Source organism: Sinocyclocheilus grahami, unplaced genomic scaffold (assembly GCF_001515645.1).
Source record: "Sinocyclocheilus grahami isolate Dianchi unplaced genomic scaffold, SAMN03320097.WGS_v1.1 scaffold151.1, whole genome shotgun sequence".
NCBI classification, from domain to species: domain Eukaryota; kingdom Metazoa; phylum Chordata; class Actinopteri; order Cypriniformes; family Cyprinidae; genus Sinocyclocheilus; species Sinocyclocheilus grahami.
The window spans coordinates 1429559-1446877 of record NW_015505330.1 but is presented as its reverse complement, the minus strand read 5'-3'; the positions used below and the strand labels follow the sequence as shown (position 1 = coordinate 1446877).

Sequence of the window (17319 nt, the reverse complement as noted above, 5' to 3'; positions counted from 1 at the left end):
AACTAACAATGAACAACTGTATTTTCAATAACTAACATTAACAAAGATGAATAAATACTGTAATAAATGTATTGTTCATTGTTTGTTCATGTTAGTCAATACATTAACTAACATTAACTAACGGAACCTTATTGTAAAGTGTTACCATATTTTTTTAATTGATTGAATAAAGCTGAGTTACCATATACTAGTAGTAGACACTGAAATGTATCCTGTAATTGAAATGTGCTTTTTCCTTGTTCTTGAGAAGTAAGCCTCTCCATCTGTTTTCTCCTCTCAGGTTCACTGTGATTGCCTAGGTCATGACGGACGTGTACTCAGAACCTTTAGGTTGTTTTCTATGTCTGTATGTTAAAGAATAAGCTGCGCTGAGTTTCTCTCCTTTTCTCTCTCGGAGAAGCTGCACTCATTATCTGTGTGTTTTGGGAACATTATCTGATAAGAGTAAAAGCCTATAGCTACTCAACCTTGAAATAAATAAGTGCTTCTTTATTTATGCTTGTTGGTATCTGTCTGTGCAGAACCAGTCTCCAGGGAAATTTGTAAACGGCACACAGGAGGGAACACTTATCTATTCCATAATCAGCGACGTGAAGAAATAATATGCTGCGGCAGCTGCGCACAAGCAACAGTGAGTTGGGAAAGGCATTAGATTGTTTTCTAGTAAATGCAAAATAATTGCAATTCTCGGCCAAACCATTATAGAGTTGGTGTCACTATAGAGTTAGAACCAGTAAATGTGGTTTACAGGTTTCATAGAAAGGGAATGATGTGCGCCAAACGAGGCGCTGTAGAAATAAAATACTTTCTTTAAAAGTTGCGGATGAAATATCTCAACACGAGAGCCAACACAAATGCAATGACATGTGAAATAAAATGCCATCATGTTTTAAAGAAGAGTGGCTTGATTAATTGGTAGAAATAGCGGATGATGGGCACAGAATGGTAACAAAACTGTTACAAAATGGTACAAAAACAATGAAAAAGGTATGCAGTGTCATCAGCTAGTGGGGCAGACTATCAACATTAAAAATTTTAACAATAGTTTATAAGAGAATACTCCAGTATTATGCGTTCATTATAGCTGTGTGTTCTGTATGCATATGGGACTTTTCTTATATGATGTAAACGCTTTCTGGATTACTAGGCCTCTTGAATTTACAATTGTGCTCGCAGTCGCAGAGATCTTGTTTGGATATTATCTTTGGGGTCTGTATAGGGGGAAAAGCATGGAACATAAGGTTTATTCAATACCTATTTATTTGAGTCGAATATAATAACCTAAGAAAATGGTAATAAACAGTTGAAACAAGCTCAGCTGATACAACATTCATGTTTAATTTCATGTTGGATGTCGAAAATCTGAATGGGGATGCACCTAAAGCATTAGACAAGCCTTTTAAAAAAGGCATGAAACCATGGTACTCCTTCAAAAATATTGAATAAAATATGTTGAATGAATGTAAAATATGTTTTCTTTGTTCGGTTAAGAAACTTGGATTCCTGTATTGCATGTTTGCACCATGCCTGAAACTCAGAAAATAAGACAAGTTCCACTCGGATGATAACTCTGGGAAACTCATTTTTGAAATGTAGGTTTCTCAAAAAAAAAAAATAATCTGTTATCTGGTTTAGTTGTTTAAAAAAAAAAAAAAACATAAATAAAAATCCCTTTCTTAAAAACATTTTTTCAAACTTATTTGGTAGAGTGATTCCCGTTTCATCATGTATTGACCACATATTTATCAGACTTATAATAATAGTGTTAACCTTCGTAGAATTAATCAAAGTACATTTTATAATACTAAGAACGGATTAATGACTTTGTCTGTGTGTGTACTGGTTTATATATCCTGGTTGGGACTTAAACCTGACTACACACAGACTCATGGGGACTCGTGTCACGGTGGGGACCTAAATTGTGGTACAAAAGCTAATAAATCATACAGAATTAAGTTTTTTGAAAATCTAAAAATGCAGAAAGTTTCCTGTGAGGGGTAGGTTTAGGGGTAGGGTTGGTGCAGGGCAATAGAATATACGGTCTGTACAGTAGAAAAACCATTACGCCTATGGAGAGTCCCCACAAGGATAGCTGACCAGACATGTGTGTGTGTGTGTGTGTGCGTGCGTGTGTGTGTGTGTGTGTTTGTGTGTGTGTGTGTGTGCGGGTGTGTGTGTGTGTGTGTGGGTTGTGTGAGGATCTGTTTGGAGTTGTGGAATATGGCATTCCCTATTTCTTAAAAACATAGCAACAACCATATTTGTCAACATGATTCTTTTGTAATATGTTTTGTCCTTATATTTACTAGGAATTTAATTGAATCTTTGTAGAAATAAGAAAAGTGAAATCATATAGATCTATGAGGCATGTGAACCCTTAAAACTTAAAGAATTACCACAATTAATAAATTCTATAATTTTAATACATATTGTATATTAGGTTTTAACAGACGAGATATTTTCTACCGCGGGAACAAAAATGATTATTAAAAATGTATCTCCATCAGCTGAAGCTATTTTTAATGATTGGACTTTTTTGAGCATATATACCTACTTCAATATGTCTAGTTTAGTTATATTCCTGTTTTTGTCAGCATACCTCATATTGACCAGGGTAAAATGCTGGTTGAATCTTTGTAGAAAGAAGAAACTTTTAAAGAATCTGATTGATACAAAATATACTTAAGATCAGCCAGAATATTTTCTACTGAAGTGGTAGGGAACACTGCTTATTTAAAATTTAAAGCATTATTGCACTAATAAAATATTTAAATAAATGTAGCTTTTTTGAAAAAGTGAACCAGATGTTAAGTTAACTAACTTAACATCTGGTCTGTATCTCCCCCCTCACCCCTCCCGTCTCTCTGTGAGGGTTTGAAGCAGTCCGACCCTCAGTTTCACAATGGACAAGGCAAGGGTCTGTGAGTTTTTGTTTATAATTCAACTTAAACTATATGCACTTTTTTGTTGTTGTAAATCACTCATCCATGTTTTGACATCATTGTGTAAAGATCTACCTCTTAGCGCTCTGAAAAATGTAAGACTTTTTTTTCCTTTCATATTTATTGTTACCTAAAACTACAGTAAATGTTTCGCTGTGTTTTAGAGCCATGATTATTTTTATATTGTGTTGTATATAGTCACATATTTTCTTTATGCTAACCCTAATCCATATGCGACGTATGAGTTTCTATGATCAATCAAGTAAGTAAGCAGCTGCCTGGTGTCGTTTTTCTAATATTTTTTATCCTTATATGTAAGCACATGTCATCGGGGTGAATATATATTCAGACATCCCGGACGTAACTTAATATTTACTGCCTCATTTCAGATTTTTCCCATGGTGAACTACTATGGTATATCTCCAACATAAACAGGTGAAACTAGATATGACAACCTGGAATCTCTTTCACACTGCTTGAGGATCACAACAGTGGGGCCCCTGTCTCCAGCATCTGCACAGCTGTCACACACAGAAGCCTTGGGATCAATTTTAATTTACAATTCCATTCCTCGGTCAACATATCACACGTTGTCCTGGGTAAAGTTGTAGAAAGAAGAAACATTTAAAAAACCTAAAGTGTTTAAAGCAGATTAAACCTAATATAAATTATATCTTAAATCAGAATATTTCTACCATAGGACTGAAGTGGTAGGGGACACTGTTTATTTAAACTTTAAAGTAGTGTTGTCCTTTGAAAACATTATTTTTATTAATGTGGTCAAAAGATTACAAAAAGTTTTATAGACCCCCTCTTAGTCTGCCTGTGTGTGTGTGTGTGTGTGTGTGTGTGTGTGTGTGTGTGTGTGTGTCTTCATTACGTATATCTAGAGTCATACAATTATTATTTTTAGTCATTAACTATGTTTTTGTCCTGTTGTTCAAAGTTCACAGCTATTTTAAGCAGGCTACACTAATCACTTTTGTAAATATAAACCAGCCTGCAATGAAAATGAGAATTACAAGGAAATAAATACATATTTGGGTGGTGTAATATTATAATAAAATGTTTTAAGATAACCTATGCTATTTAAATGACTAAAATAGCCTAAATAGAATATAATGAGCAATAATAATTCACCGCACCACTGCATATAGGATGTATGATACAACAAAATTAAGCGCACAGTTTCACCTAATTAATAATTAATTTGTTTAGTTATGTAATTTATAATTTGAATAAGTGAACAACACCAATAAACTTGGGGTATTCATAAAAATAGTTTTATTCATTACATCATAGTTCAGATTTTTTCAGGAAATGGGCAGACTAGAATAAATATCAACACAGTAGCAAACAAGAAACAATCAAAATTGCAATACAAATTAATAATGAATTTTTTAACAACAGAGGATTGTAAATAACACAATTTGAGTAAAAATCAATGACTGGGAGAATTTGATTGAAAATCTATTATGTACATTTGAAAAACAGCCATGGGTACATTTTACCTTGTGGTGGTTCTAGTGTTAAATGATGTATATGAGTAGCTATGTGGATCTAACTTTGTATGAAGCATTATAAATAATATTTTCAAAAACAAAAAATAAAAGTATTACAAAGTTGCCATTGTTTGAGGAAAATATACACATGGGTTCTTCTTTTAAATTTGGTGCAGGTGTGTTGAATATAAATGCATATGAATGTTATTGTGTAATTTTATTGAAGTATTATGTGAAAATGAAAGTAATCAATATATAAATTAATATGCTGAATTATGTTAACCCTGGATGTAATATTGGGAATAATGAACGTATAATGGTCTTTTCATTAGACAGTGGACCTTTCATTAGACAGTAAACATGAACTTGAAATAATCTAATATTATCAGGAGCAGGTGGATGGATTTGACGCACACCTCCTCATGTGACCACTACCAACCAATGAAATAAAAGCTTTTTTTAAAAATGGCTGATCGGACCACATTCCACCATTAAAAAACAAGGCCAAAAGGGTTGGAAACAATTGTGGCAAATCAGGTATCTATAACCAATAAAAAATAACCGGAACAAAGAAAAAACAGAAAATGACCAAATTTGGAGAGAACAAAGGGTATATAATATGAGCTGACAAACAAAGACTTTGGAATGATTTGGAATGCTGTGACTGTCTTCCCGGCTTTGTTTCTTTGTTAAATAAAGTCTTATTTTGACATCTGGAACTCTGCTTCTCCACTTCATTGGCCGCACCCAAGAAAAATCCACGACAATGTAAGATGAGATATTTATTGGTTAAAACACGATCACGCAAACAATAATTTATAAGAATTTACTTAACTGAATATAATTTACTGAAGTTACTTAACAGCATCCAAAGTAAATCCACTGCTTTTATTTAAATCGTCCACTCACACGTCCCCAGTACATGCTGCAGTGATGCTCATTTGGGCCCATATTTGATATTATACGTGTTATTATGTCCTATATTTGTCACCACAATTGTGCTTTAAAAGGCCATGTCTTATGCCATGTCTACTCTGCTTGCCATGCTGCGCTGCAACAACTGTAACTGCAACCGGGCCCACGTTTGTCCTTCATCGTGTCACGCCTCGTCCAGTGTAGACAGTATCACTGATTATAATAATTTCTATTTTCTTTGGACGCATCGTGAGGGTATTACTGATGATGCTCGGGATCTATGAATGATCCTGATGGAGATATAAAGAAGCCTTACACTCCAATAATCTTTTGGAAATAGGAGTTTTTAACCACACAAACAGCACTTCAGCTCAATTTGAACGAAGAGTCCATAGTGTAGTTCCTTAAATGGGTGCAAAATGAATCTGCTCCCGCCCTGATTGTCCAGCGAAACGTGACTGGTTATAGCGAGAACATGCTTTGATTGGTGAGCGAAGTGAGGCTGTTATCTGACTGGCTTGAGTAGTCAGTGGGTGGAGTCCATGCATTTGTGGGCTGTCAGTGTCTTGACGCTAGAAATGTTTCAAAATGCACAGATGTGTGCAGCGATCTACAAATGCACACGACGTGATTCACAAATGAATGCCAGGCAAAGTTGTGCTTGTGACATAAAAAGATATTTGTAAACTTGTCTTTTATTTGCAAATCTCATTTATTTTATTTTTTGTGAATTTAATTCATGTTTGTGAAAGTCAAAGATTTATTTGTGGATCTCATTCTATCTATTTATCAATATGTTTAATTTTTGTTATTCACTTTACATTTATTTGTGGATCATAATCTATTTATTTGGAATAATGCAACAATTCTAGCCCCATAAATGTGCATCATTTAGTTACGTTAAGGATCAAATCAACTATAAATAGCACATTAAAGATAAAAGTTATGCACTTTTTTTGTGTGTGCGCTGTGCAGGTCTTGTATAAACAATGCTTTTGCTCAGGTGGCTGAAATGTTTGCCCAACAGAGAGAAGTTTTGCTCAGCAAGAAAAAATATTAAAGGGAACATTGGTTGATTGTAACCTCTAATTGCTTGTCACCTAAATAACCTTCAGAGATATGCTTTATTAACTATATATACATCTGTTAAGATTTTGCTTGTTTTTCTATGATTTGACCAATCAGTATCCTTTTTACCTACAGCATGTAGTGATGTATTTAGTGACCTCTATTAAGAGTATAATTGAAGCTGACTCCTGCTGATGAAACTGCAAAATATTTTCTTCTGTAATTTTTTCTTCAATTGATTGCATCTCTGACTCCTGGTCTTCATTCATCAAACCTGGTCCTTGGGTTTTAACTGTAAATTCCCCTACAATATATTCTGGGTAGTGTATTCAGGGTGTCTGTGTTTGATATCTGTCCTTTCACAACATTTCATTTTCACAACATTTATATTAAAAAGTACCTGAAAGTTGCGATGTGCTGAACATGACTTCTTGCTTTGTTACGCATATTTTTGTGTATACTAGCATACCTCCATTCTCCAGGTCTTGTAGTGGCCACAGCACCGAGTAAGCTATCTGTTGTGGAGTGTAGAACAGAGGAGCCATACAGCAAGTCGGCTGGGAAGAATGCTGAACCCGAAATCCAAATTCATCCATGATGTACCACACAGGCACCTTTTCTTCTGCAGACTGCAGCAACATATCTCAGAATGCACACAGAACACAAAGACGAAAATTTTATGAAAATTTACTTATTTACCACCTAAGATGTAGAGGAGTTTCTTCATCAGAACAGATTTGGAAAAATGTAGCATTACATCACTTGCTCAGCTCTGCAGTGAATGGGTGCCGTCAGAATGAGAGTCCAAACAGCTGATAAAAACATCACAATAATCCACAAGACTCCAGTGTGTGTTTGTAAGAAACGACCATTGTTACAGCATTTTGACTTGAAACCGTCGCTTTTGGCTAATATAGCAGTACATAATCCATAATAACACTTCCCCCAGGGAAAAAAGTCCATCCCCTGCTGTCCTCTCACATCAAAATCCATTGATATATTTGTTGAGAAATATTTTGGACTGTTGTCACTTGTAATATGTGCATATTTCTGTCCTAGTATGGATGAGATTAATTTTTCACTTGAGAAAGCAATATTATGGATAAAAGACTCTGTATTTCAGACGGAAGCAACTGTTTGAAGTCAGAAATGCCTTGATGAATCTGTTCATTACAAACATACAGCTTTTCACTTCACAAGACATTAATTGATGGACTGGAGTTGTGTATTATTGTGATGTTTTAATCAGCTGTTTGGACTCTTATTCTGACGGCACCCATTCACTGCAGAGGATCCATTGGTGAGCAAGTGATGTAATGCTAAAATTCTCCACGTGTTCTGATGAAGAAACAAACTCATTTACACCTTGGGTGGCCTGACAGTGAGTACATTTTCAACAAATATAAATTTTGGGGTGAACTATTCCTTAAAGAGAATATTCCTTCTCTTTCTCTTACCCCCTGGGAAAGCTGATAGGTTTGGTTGTATTTCCACATGCTGTCCAAGACCAGATCCACGACGTCCGGATCAGGTGCCTCTCCGTGAAAAGGCAAACCCATCAGACTGGCCATCCAGATCAGCAGTTCAGGAATCTCTAGCAGCTGCTGCCGGGCACTTTCCACCCTATACGTCCAGGCGTGATCTACAAGAAACACACTACAAACACCATTTTCAAAATCAACAAAACCAAAAGTTCCTGATGCTCAAACAGTTGAGCATGGTGCTAGCAAATACAAGGCCATGGGTTTTAGTAAATTAAATAGTAAATAAAATACTAATAACAATAACAGCAATTGAAGGTGTTTATTTCCAATATCCACCTCACCTTTACATATATTAATTATATAAGTACCAGAAAATAAAAAAGTGTTGTCTAACACTCAGATTATGTGAAAAGCATCTTATCTTATCTTTTAGAGAAAGTTAGAGCCTAGTTACAGTCTCAGGCCTTCAACCTTAAGACAGAAACGATGTAGTTGTGTGTGTGTTATCATCTTTATTACAGGATAGGGCTAGGCGATATAGCTCAAACTTTGACAACATTTTTCATTTGCTCTTTTAAAAAACTTAAAAAGGTTATTTATTGCACCCATGAGAAAGACAGCAGAATCATTGTTACGTACATACAAATTTTACACTGCGTTTTGCACAAATGGAACATTTAAAAAGGTACCAACTTAAAACCTAAATAACTAAAATAGTATGAGAATTAGCCTGTTTTTATGAAAGTGTAAAAAGTTTACTGATCTTACTGTACATTACCCTAAAAAACAGGTACAATATTTTTTTTTACAAATGAATAGCTCACCCAAACGATGTCAGATGAGTTTCTATCACATTGATGAGAAAGTCATCTGTTAACCACACATTTATTTTAGTGCATATGTGTTTCCTATCTATCTGCAGTCACCAGTAAGGATCTTCAGTGTACGTTGACCTTCCTTTTTATTATCCCAAAAATTCCCTACTGAACGTCAGAAATCCTATATATATACATACATATATATATATATATATATATATATATATCAGATATTTTTCCTTTATCCTTTTATCATCACAAACATAAAAATGCTCCCAATAAGATCACTTGACTGCCTGCCTAACGGCTCACTGCTGCCCTCACCTGGTGGGATCAGCAACCTGCAGGCCATTTTCTCTGGTCACTGTGCAGGACTGTGTTGAGAGAGGAAGAGCTGATACTCTTCATCCTCTTCTCCGTTCACATTACCGTTCTGCATCTTTGATCGTTTTCTTTCTGACAACTCACACGTGAACCGTGCAGCGGGGCATCATGGGAAACAAGTTAAAAAGGCCAGAGCGTATGATCTTTTGTTGGTTTTGATTGCTTCTATTGTCATCATTTGTAAGTCGCTTTGGATAAAAGCGTCTGCTAAATGACTAAATGTAAATGTTTTTATCAGCTGTTTGGACTCTCATTCTGACGGCACCCATTCACTGCAGAGGATCCATAGGTGAGCAAGTGATGTAATGCTAAACGTCCCCAAATCTGTTCTGATGAAGAAACAAACTCAACTAAATCTTGGATGGCCTGAGGCAGAGTACATTTTCAGCATATTTAAATTTTTAGTTCACTACTCCTTTAATAGTCGCCTTCAATAATTCCTGAGGGATTTTACCTGCTTGTTTCTGATGCTGCACCTTTCCATGCCAGTCTATAAACACCACCTGCTACCTCAGCAAGCCAGCGCACATCTGCAGGGACTTCTGGGATCCATTCCCAAAACCTTTCAAACACAGTCGAAATTAAAAACTTGTCTGGATACAACATTTGTGACATTCACACAAATATTTACAGTTGTGTTGCTTAATATTTCTGCAAACCGTTATTCATTTTTTCAGGATTCGTTGATGAATAGAAAGTTCAAACGAACAGCATTTATTTGAAATATTAATGTCAGTCAATATTTGTAACATTACAAATGTCTTCACTGTCACTTTTAATCAATTTAATGCAACCTTGCTGAACAGAAGGATTTAAAGTTACATTTAAAAACATTACTGACCCCAAACTTTTGAATGGTAGTGTATTAAAAGTGCAATTAATAGAATAATTCTGTTCTGATTAGTAAACAACAATAAATGATGATATTGACCTCTGAGCTGCAGAGTACGCTGATTCCACAGGCAGCGTGTACGGCATCAGCATGTAGGACGCTACACGTAACGGTAGGAAACCAGACACTTGTGCCAGCAGGCCATGCTTTTCTCTGCAGGCATCGCAAAAAACTGCAAACACATGCACATAGTACAGTATGAAGTTAACATTCTTCAGCTTTAAAAGTACATTTACGTATAAATTAAACTTTAAGTATAATTTTTTTCGTATTTGTCATCCTTTCCTATCAAAATGCTTGTTACGGATGCGAAAACGCAGAAAATCGAACCTGATCCAAATTATTTTATGATGGATGAAAGTTTCGGAGGCAGTGTGTAAACGTGATTGACACAATGTGAGGTTGTATTTATTTTTTAACGTGCGAAAATTTCGGACTCAGTGTGCAAAAACCTTTACTCTACCTTTCTTAATGGGGGTTGGCAGGTTATTGACAAGTTGTTCGTCCAACCACCAGTGGTGTTTTCTCAAGAGGCGGAGTCTCCGCAGCACCCACTCTTTTGTGGTTTCCGTCACGACTGAATTCCTATTGCCTGGACAGCAGCAGGTGGGCGTGGTCTGAATCAAAGCCACGTCTGCTCTTGGACATGCCGCCTGTAGCAAATCTATAAAGAGACATCACCGTTATCTTCTAAACCGCAGCACATATCATATTTGTGACCCTGGACCACAAAACCAGTAAGTAACAAATAAGTATAGCAAGCCATACATCAATGGATAGCTTATTTATTCAGCTTTCGGATGATGTATACATCTCAATTTCAGAAAATTGACCCTTATGACTGGTTTTGTGGTCCAGGGTCACATTTGGCATAACGCATAAAGTGACACGAGAGATAAAGAGCACTCACTGTTTTCCTGGAGAAATCGGAGGGCGTCTTTATACCCGCTTTGACACATTTCTGCCAGCACCTGCCAATCACATGCACAGACATTTCATTGTCATTTCTGACATTTCTGTCATTTCTGACCGGCCTTTTAAAAATTGCTTGTAAATTTCTTATTATGCTATATTACCACCACATCTAAGATTCAATCGTTTTGTCAACTTGTTTTCTTTCAATTAGCACAGGTTTGTAAGTCTTTTTGGAACTGATTGCTCATAGGCCTCATTGATCTGAGCTTATTCACTTCGGTTTTTGAGTAAAAAAAGCATTATTTGTGGATAATTTTGCAAATGTTTACTCAAAAACTGAGGTGCATAAGCTCTGATCAGTAAGACATTATATGACTGGACAAAAAAATTAAATCACATCATGAGGGTTAAATAATGCTTAGATAATTATGAAAATGAGTGACTCCAATTAAATATTGTAGGTCAAACATTATAGGGATTTTCTTTCTATACTTAACTCATTTAAAACCAAACAGAAATGAAAGAAATTATCACAAGTTAAAAGGATGAAAGTTACTCTTTATGATTCTATCATTGTTACTCCACATTATATTCATATTACTGTCTTATGTTACTCACATAGTCTAGTATTATTCATTTATTCTATTTTATTACTATTAATTTCATTTATACTCATATTCCATTGACGTAGTATTTTCTTTTAACATTTGACATATAAAGGTACATCTTGTTATGATTAAAATATGTTTATAGGATGATGGAAAAGCATTCTAAGCATTTTTTTATTTTTATGCAAGGATGTTTTGCTAAATGCATCTTCTCGTTTTTCTTGGTACCAAGTGTTCTTTTCCAAGAGCTGGTATTTGCAAAGTGAAATTTGAAGATTGCAAAGATCTGCTGTTTCTGCTCAAAAGGTGTAAAACCACAGCACCATCTTTATTTTGATCTGATCTTATCTATTGCATATTGATGTCATGTTAACGTGACCTAGCTTTGACTCTAAGTTAATTTAGGCTGAGAATTTTTTTTGGCAAGACATATGTTGTTACACAATGGATAAATTCCTTTGATCAAACATAAATATCTTTTTATGCTGTACGAGGATGTAAGTCTAATATATATACATCTCCAATTGGCTTTTCAGGCAGCAGCTTCTTTGCTTCTGCTCACATCACATGCTCAAAAGGCCTTTGTCTTTTGACTTCTGAAGATTATTACACTTAGATTGTACTACTCTCTTAGAAATTTTAGCAGAATATACTCAGTTTGGATTTCGTGTTCATTTTTAAACTTTTTCTTTAATTTTATTTTTTTCATTATGATTATCACCTGTAATTGTTATCATTTATAATTTTGTCTTCAATAAATTACAATTTTACCGAAAGACTTCATCTGCCTGGATCTCTCTGTGCATCAGAGGGCTTAAGGACAGACCAGCAATTTAACAGCATGTTTTTTTAAAGGCTGAATACAGACAGTGATTGTGTAACTGCGCTGCAGCTCATGCACACCACTCTTACTTCACTTAAGCGTGTGTGTGTGTGTTTGGTGTTCTTACTTTAGGCTCTGGGGGAAACAGTGCTTTGCTCAGTCTGTACATGTTGTCTAGATTGACTTGTATGCTGGTGTTTGTGAAACGCAGTTCGTGGAAGCTGGTGGAATTGTCTTTTGGACAGATGTCACTCTCTCCTGAGAATGGAGAAATGGTGATGGTGTTCTTCAGCTCGGACTGGGGCAGATTATCACTCATCCCACCATCCACATAACGCTGATGAGAAAGAAAAAGTGAGCGATATGTATATGTAAAAAAAATTTTTTATATAAAAGAATGTCAAGATTACCCACAAACTTTTGCTTCGCCTCTCTTCTACTGTTCTTTTCAAGTTTGAACGATAAAGAACAATAAAATAATAGATATAAATTGTAGAACCACTATTTTTATTTTTAATAACAGAGCTTTAAGACCCACTTTTTTCATTAGTAATATTTAAATATTAAATTTATAATATTTATAAAAAAAATATATATATATATATATATATATATATATATATAAAGACACATCCATCTTAAACCATCCAGCCTTCCTAATGATCAAATGATAGCTAGCCAGATAGCAGTAGTAGTTCCTGATGGGAAATGTATTGTTTGTAATGAGCCAATTGGGATTTCCAGGCTATTGCAAGTGTCAATGTGGCTCAGTTGAGGGTGGTCTGATCAGGGCTGACCAGCAGTAAGGTGGTGGTGTGATCAGACCAAAAGACTTGCATAACAGCCTTTATTTGTCCTTTTAATAGGTCAACTTCACAGCCAAACTTTACTCAATGGACCACTTTAGTCACAGCCTAATCTATTTAAAGTTTTGATAGATTCATTAATCTGGGTTTAATTTTTCAATGTAAGTCATGATTAGTAACTGGCATGTGTATGAATAAAGTATCATCTGTATTACCTAATTAAGTTGAGGAATGTAATGAAACAATTATTCCATATAGTAACCAAATAATGAACACTACTGGGTTATATGTGTTTATACAAACAGAGCTGAACATTTATTTGAACTGTTTGACCTCTGAACTATTTCTATGCATTGAAGTCTCCTCCCCTTTCTAAAGAACAAGTGCACAATGTACAGGCTACGGGGTTGAGGGTGGGCTCATTCAGACACACAGAGTAACAGCTCAACAAGAAAATCTTGGTCAAAACAATAAGCATATTTAATTCTCTTATTGAGGCCAGTGTTAGTTTACTTTGCCCCAGTAACTGAATTCTTTGAAGTAAGTGCAATGAACTCTTGTTGCAATGTCCTAATTCTCCCATGTGAAATAATTCAACTTTCCAGCCGTGTCACCTCATACAATGCCTCATGGATTGGCTCAAGTTAAAAAATTACATCACACCATTAAAGTTATGAACTTTAATACTTACCACACCACGGAAGGCAGGAGGAATTAAACCACAATATACAGGAATGAAACAGCTGCAAATAAGAGCCTGCGAAAATAGGGAGAGAAAGACATATGCAAAACAAAGATAAAGTAAAGACACGGTGTTATTTTAGTATAATTTATATACTATTACAGTATTTTTATTAATATTCTAGCTTTTATTTTTTTTATATTCATTTTAATTTTCAATTATAGTTATGTGTATGTTTTGCTGTTGTATTTTTATTACTTTTTAAAAAATATTTAGCTTTCATTTATTTTTATTTTATTTTATTAATTCTTATTTTATTTTATTTTTATTTGCCAAAGCCACATTTCTAATTTTCAGGGTTTTGTTTATGTTGAGCTTTTCATCAAATATTTTTTATGAATTTAATTTAATTTCTGCTTTATTTCAATTAACTATATATATATATATATATATATATATACACACACATTCATTTTTAAATTTTTTTATTAATTTTAATGGATATTTTAGTTAACTAGCAGCTATTTTAAATTCCAAATGTAAAAAAATTGCAATTTTGCACTGATTTTGAGGGAAATCTGATTCTGCGGATTTAAACATGGTAAAATGTGTTAAATAGAGCTATTTTAGTTAACTAGCAGCTATTTTAAATTCCAAATGTAAAAAAATTGCAATTTTGCACTGATTTTGAGGGAAACCTGATTCTGCGGATTTAAACATGGTAAAATGTGTTAAATAGAGCTCTTATTGATAGCTATAACCACAATATTTAATAAATTAACATGCAAGGGGTTTTGGCTGATGATTCTTGGGAACTCCTTCAATAAAATGTTACGACCTCATTTTTACAGAGAATTTATCAGAATATTAAGTGAATTAGTGTGATGTCATGTTATGGCCCCATTAAATCATGTAGTTAAAGAATATAAAAGTGGGTTATCAGAATAATATAAAGTGGTGACAGAAAATCTAATTCTGAGCTGTTTCTCTGGTAAAGTGATGCTCTCACCTGGATGAGTTCATCTTTGGAGCTGAAGTCCGACACCAGTACGTTTTGGCCGTCCATGACGCGTGTGAGGGACACACACAGTCGACTAGAGGCCAGCGTGTGTGCATTAGACGGCAGGTCCCGATACAGGCCTCCACGTATCACCTTGACTATGTTGAATGTTGGGTGCAAAGGGCCCAGATTACGCTTCCGTGCCTCCTTGGCAACATTGATTACGTCTTCACAACATTTCTCTGCATCAGTGGAAAGAAACGGACACAAATAATGAACTAAGCAATATACAGGCAAGATGAAAAGGAAGTCAAGAACATAAGATGAACAAAAAATAACTGTAATGCAGATACATTGAACATTATTTTATCATCTTTAATCTTGACAATACACACAATCTCTGAACCTGTAATAAACCAAAGGTTGATTAGAGTCTGAATCAGCTTTCTAGTTCAGATTACATGAAAGTGAAAGAATGAAGTCATGCAGATATCACACAGACATGCACAAACAACAGCACACTTTACAGTTCTTGGTTCGATACTGCAACAAGAAAACCCATAGTTTGTCATTTAACTGACACGTTCATACAAAGTGACCCACTCTACACTTTCTACACTTTCCACTTGTCTTCCTCTGAGTCTTGCTTAATTACCCAGTGGAAACAGCGCCTGGATTACACACCCAGAGGATCAGCTACAAAATGAAATGCTATAATAAAATTCAGATAGCATAGTTCAGATATGTTGGGCTTGAAACATGAGGTCATGAAATAAATAAGTTAACAGAAGTAAATGCAAAATAACACTAAAACGAAAAATATATCAAAGCAATTTAGAAATATAAAACAAACAAACATGTAACAAAATGACTGAATCTTTAACTAAAATCAAAACTGAAAATATAAATCTAAAAGCTGATTCAAAATATGAATCAATAAATGAATGAACACACCTTTTCTACTCATAACTCTGAATAAATATTATAATAGCATATAAATAATATTAAAATGACACTGCTTCATCAAAAACAACGGTGTTCACAGGTACATAAACTTAATAATTGGGGAAGTTTGCTTAAATTGTTACATGAATATTTTTTATTTTATTTGAATATAGTTTTGTATTTTGTATTTTTTTATCAGAATAATAAATAGATGACCATTACAGGACAACAGTAAACCTTTCTATGCGTATATATGTATATTATATGTGTTATGAATATTTTTATTTTATTTGAATATAATTTTGTATTTTTTTTATCAGAATAATAAATAGATGACCATTACAGGACAACAGTAAACCTTTCTATGCGTATATATGTATATTATATGTGTATATATTATTCAAAGAAAATATGTATGTGTGAATGTGTGTCTGTGTGCATTTTGTTATCCATTAACCATCTTTTGAGTATATGAGAAAAAAAAAAGAAGAAAAATATCTGAGCTACAGTAAAAATATTAGTCATAAAACACTGGTGAGGTTCTAGATTTAACCACCACCCTAAATACGGTTATAGTTACTTTCAAATATTTACTTATAGGAAGCAAAATGCAGAAGTTCCCTAATCACCAGAAGAAACGACTCAAAAACCTAGCAAGCTATCTACACAAAAACAGCCTTTTTGAGCACCATCTAGTCAGGGGTTTGAAACACATCCGTGTTGTGATCTTCGTACCTAAACATGCCTCGGTAGCGAGCACGGATGCAGTGAGAGCCCCTGCGGAGGCTCCGTAGATCTTAGTGGCCCCGCGGATCAGATAAGGCGCTTGCTCCAGAAGACAGCTCGCGACACCGATGTGATAGACCCCTAAAAAGCCGCATCCAGCGAACGAGAGATTCCAGCCTCCCTTTAAGTTTAAATCAAACATGACTGCGGCAAAGTGTCAGGCTGCTCCTGCTCGCGCTGTAACTAATAGCCTATCATACCTTCTGTAAAGGTGTTTGCTTATCTTTGTGCAGAAGGAGGGGTTGTTGCTGTTGTGTGGTGTTTTGCTCTTGCGGCTGTCAGCACTGGAGCCAATAGGAAACTTGCGGCAGCCCAGTTGAAATAGAAACTCTGTTAGCAAATTCTTAAATAGGCGGGGCTTACACGTGGTATATATACTGTTATGTATACTGTTCAACGTTGTCACATGGTTAATGCTACTTTTCTCAAGATTCGTCGGGACAGCCCAATCACAATCGTTTAAGATGATGACATTTAAAACAATTAAAAATTTCACGAACAGATTATTTATTATTCAAGCACCAATACTTGTAATGAGTAGATTTAAACAATTATATTTATTACAAGAAATTGTCTCCAGTGTGGGAAAAAAAATTCTACTACGAGACACTCTAATCATTTCTAATTTTCCTACGAGACACTCAACGTTATTCGTGTTTATTTAACACTATAACACTATGATATTCATTTATAACAAACATTGGTATGCATTATATAAGTGCTAAAATGCATACACATATAGGCTATTT

At 34.8% G+C, this 17319-nt stretch overlaps 2 protein-coding genes across 2 annotated transcripts; both read right to left on the bottom strand.

The window, feature by feature from the left end:
- Positions 1 to 6901: 6901 nt before the first annotated feature.
- LOC107592252 (tubulin--tyrosine ligase-like protein 12) lies at positions 6902 to 9081 on the bottom strand. The gene is made up of 3 exons (XM_016281669.1): positions 9054 to 9081; positions 7885 to 8069; positions 6902 to 7070 (listed from the first exon to the last, which is right to left on the bottom strand). The coding sequence occupies exons 1-3, from the start codon at positions 9079 to 9081 to the stop codon at positions 6939 to 6941; spliced, it is 345 nt and encodes a 114-aa protein (XP_016137155.1). The 3' UTR covers positions 6902 to 6938.
- Positions 9082 to 9463: 382 nt separating this feature from the next.
- LOC107592239 (patatin-like phospholipase domain-containing protein 2) lies at positions 9464 to 16870 on the bottom strand. The gene is made up of 8 exons (XM_016281657.1): positions 16520 to 16870; positions 14849 to 15081; positions 13849 to 13914; positions 12479 to 12688; positions 10916 to 10976; positions 10469 to 10669; positions 10045 to 10177; positions 9464 to 9675 (listed from the first exon to the last, which is right to left on the bottom strand). Exons 1-8 carry the CDS (start codon positions 16710 to 16712, stop codon positions 9564 to 9566), a joined length of 1209 nt encoding a protein of 402 aa, XP_016137143.1. The 5' UTR covers positions 16713 to 16870; the 3' UTR covers positions 9464 to 9563.
- Positions 16871 to 17319: the final 449 nt, after the last annotated feature.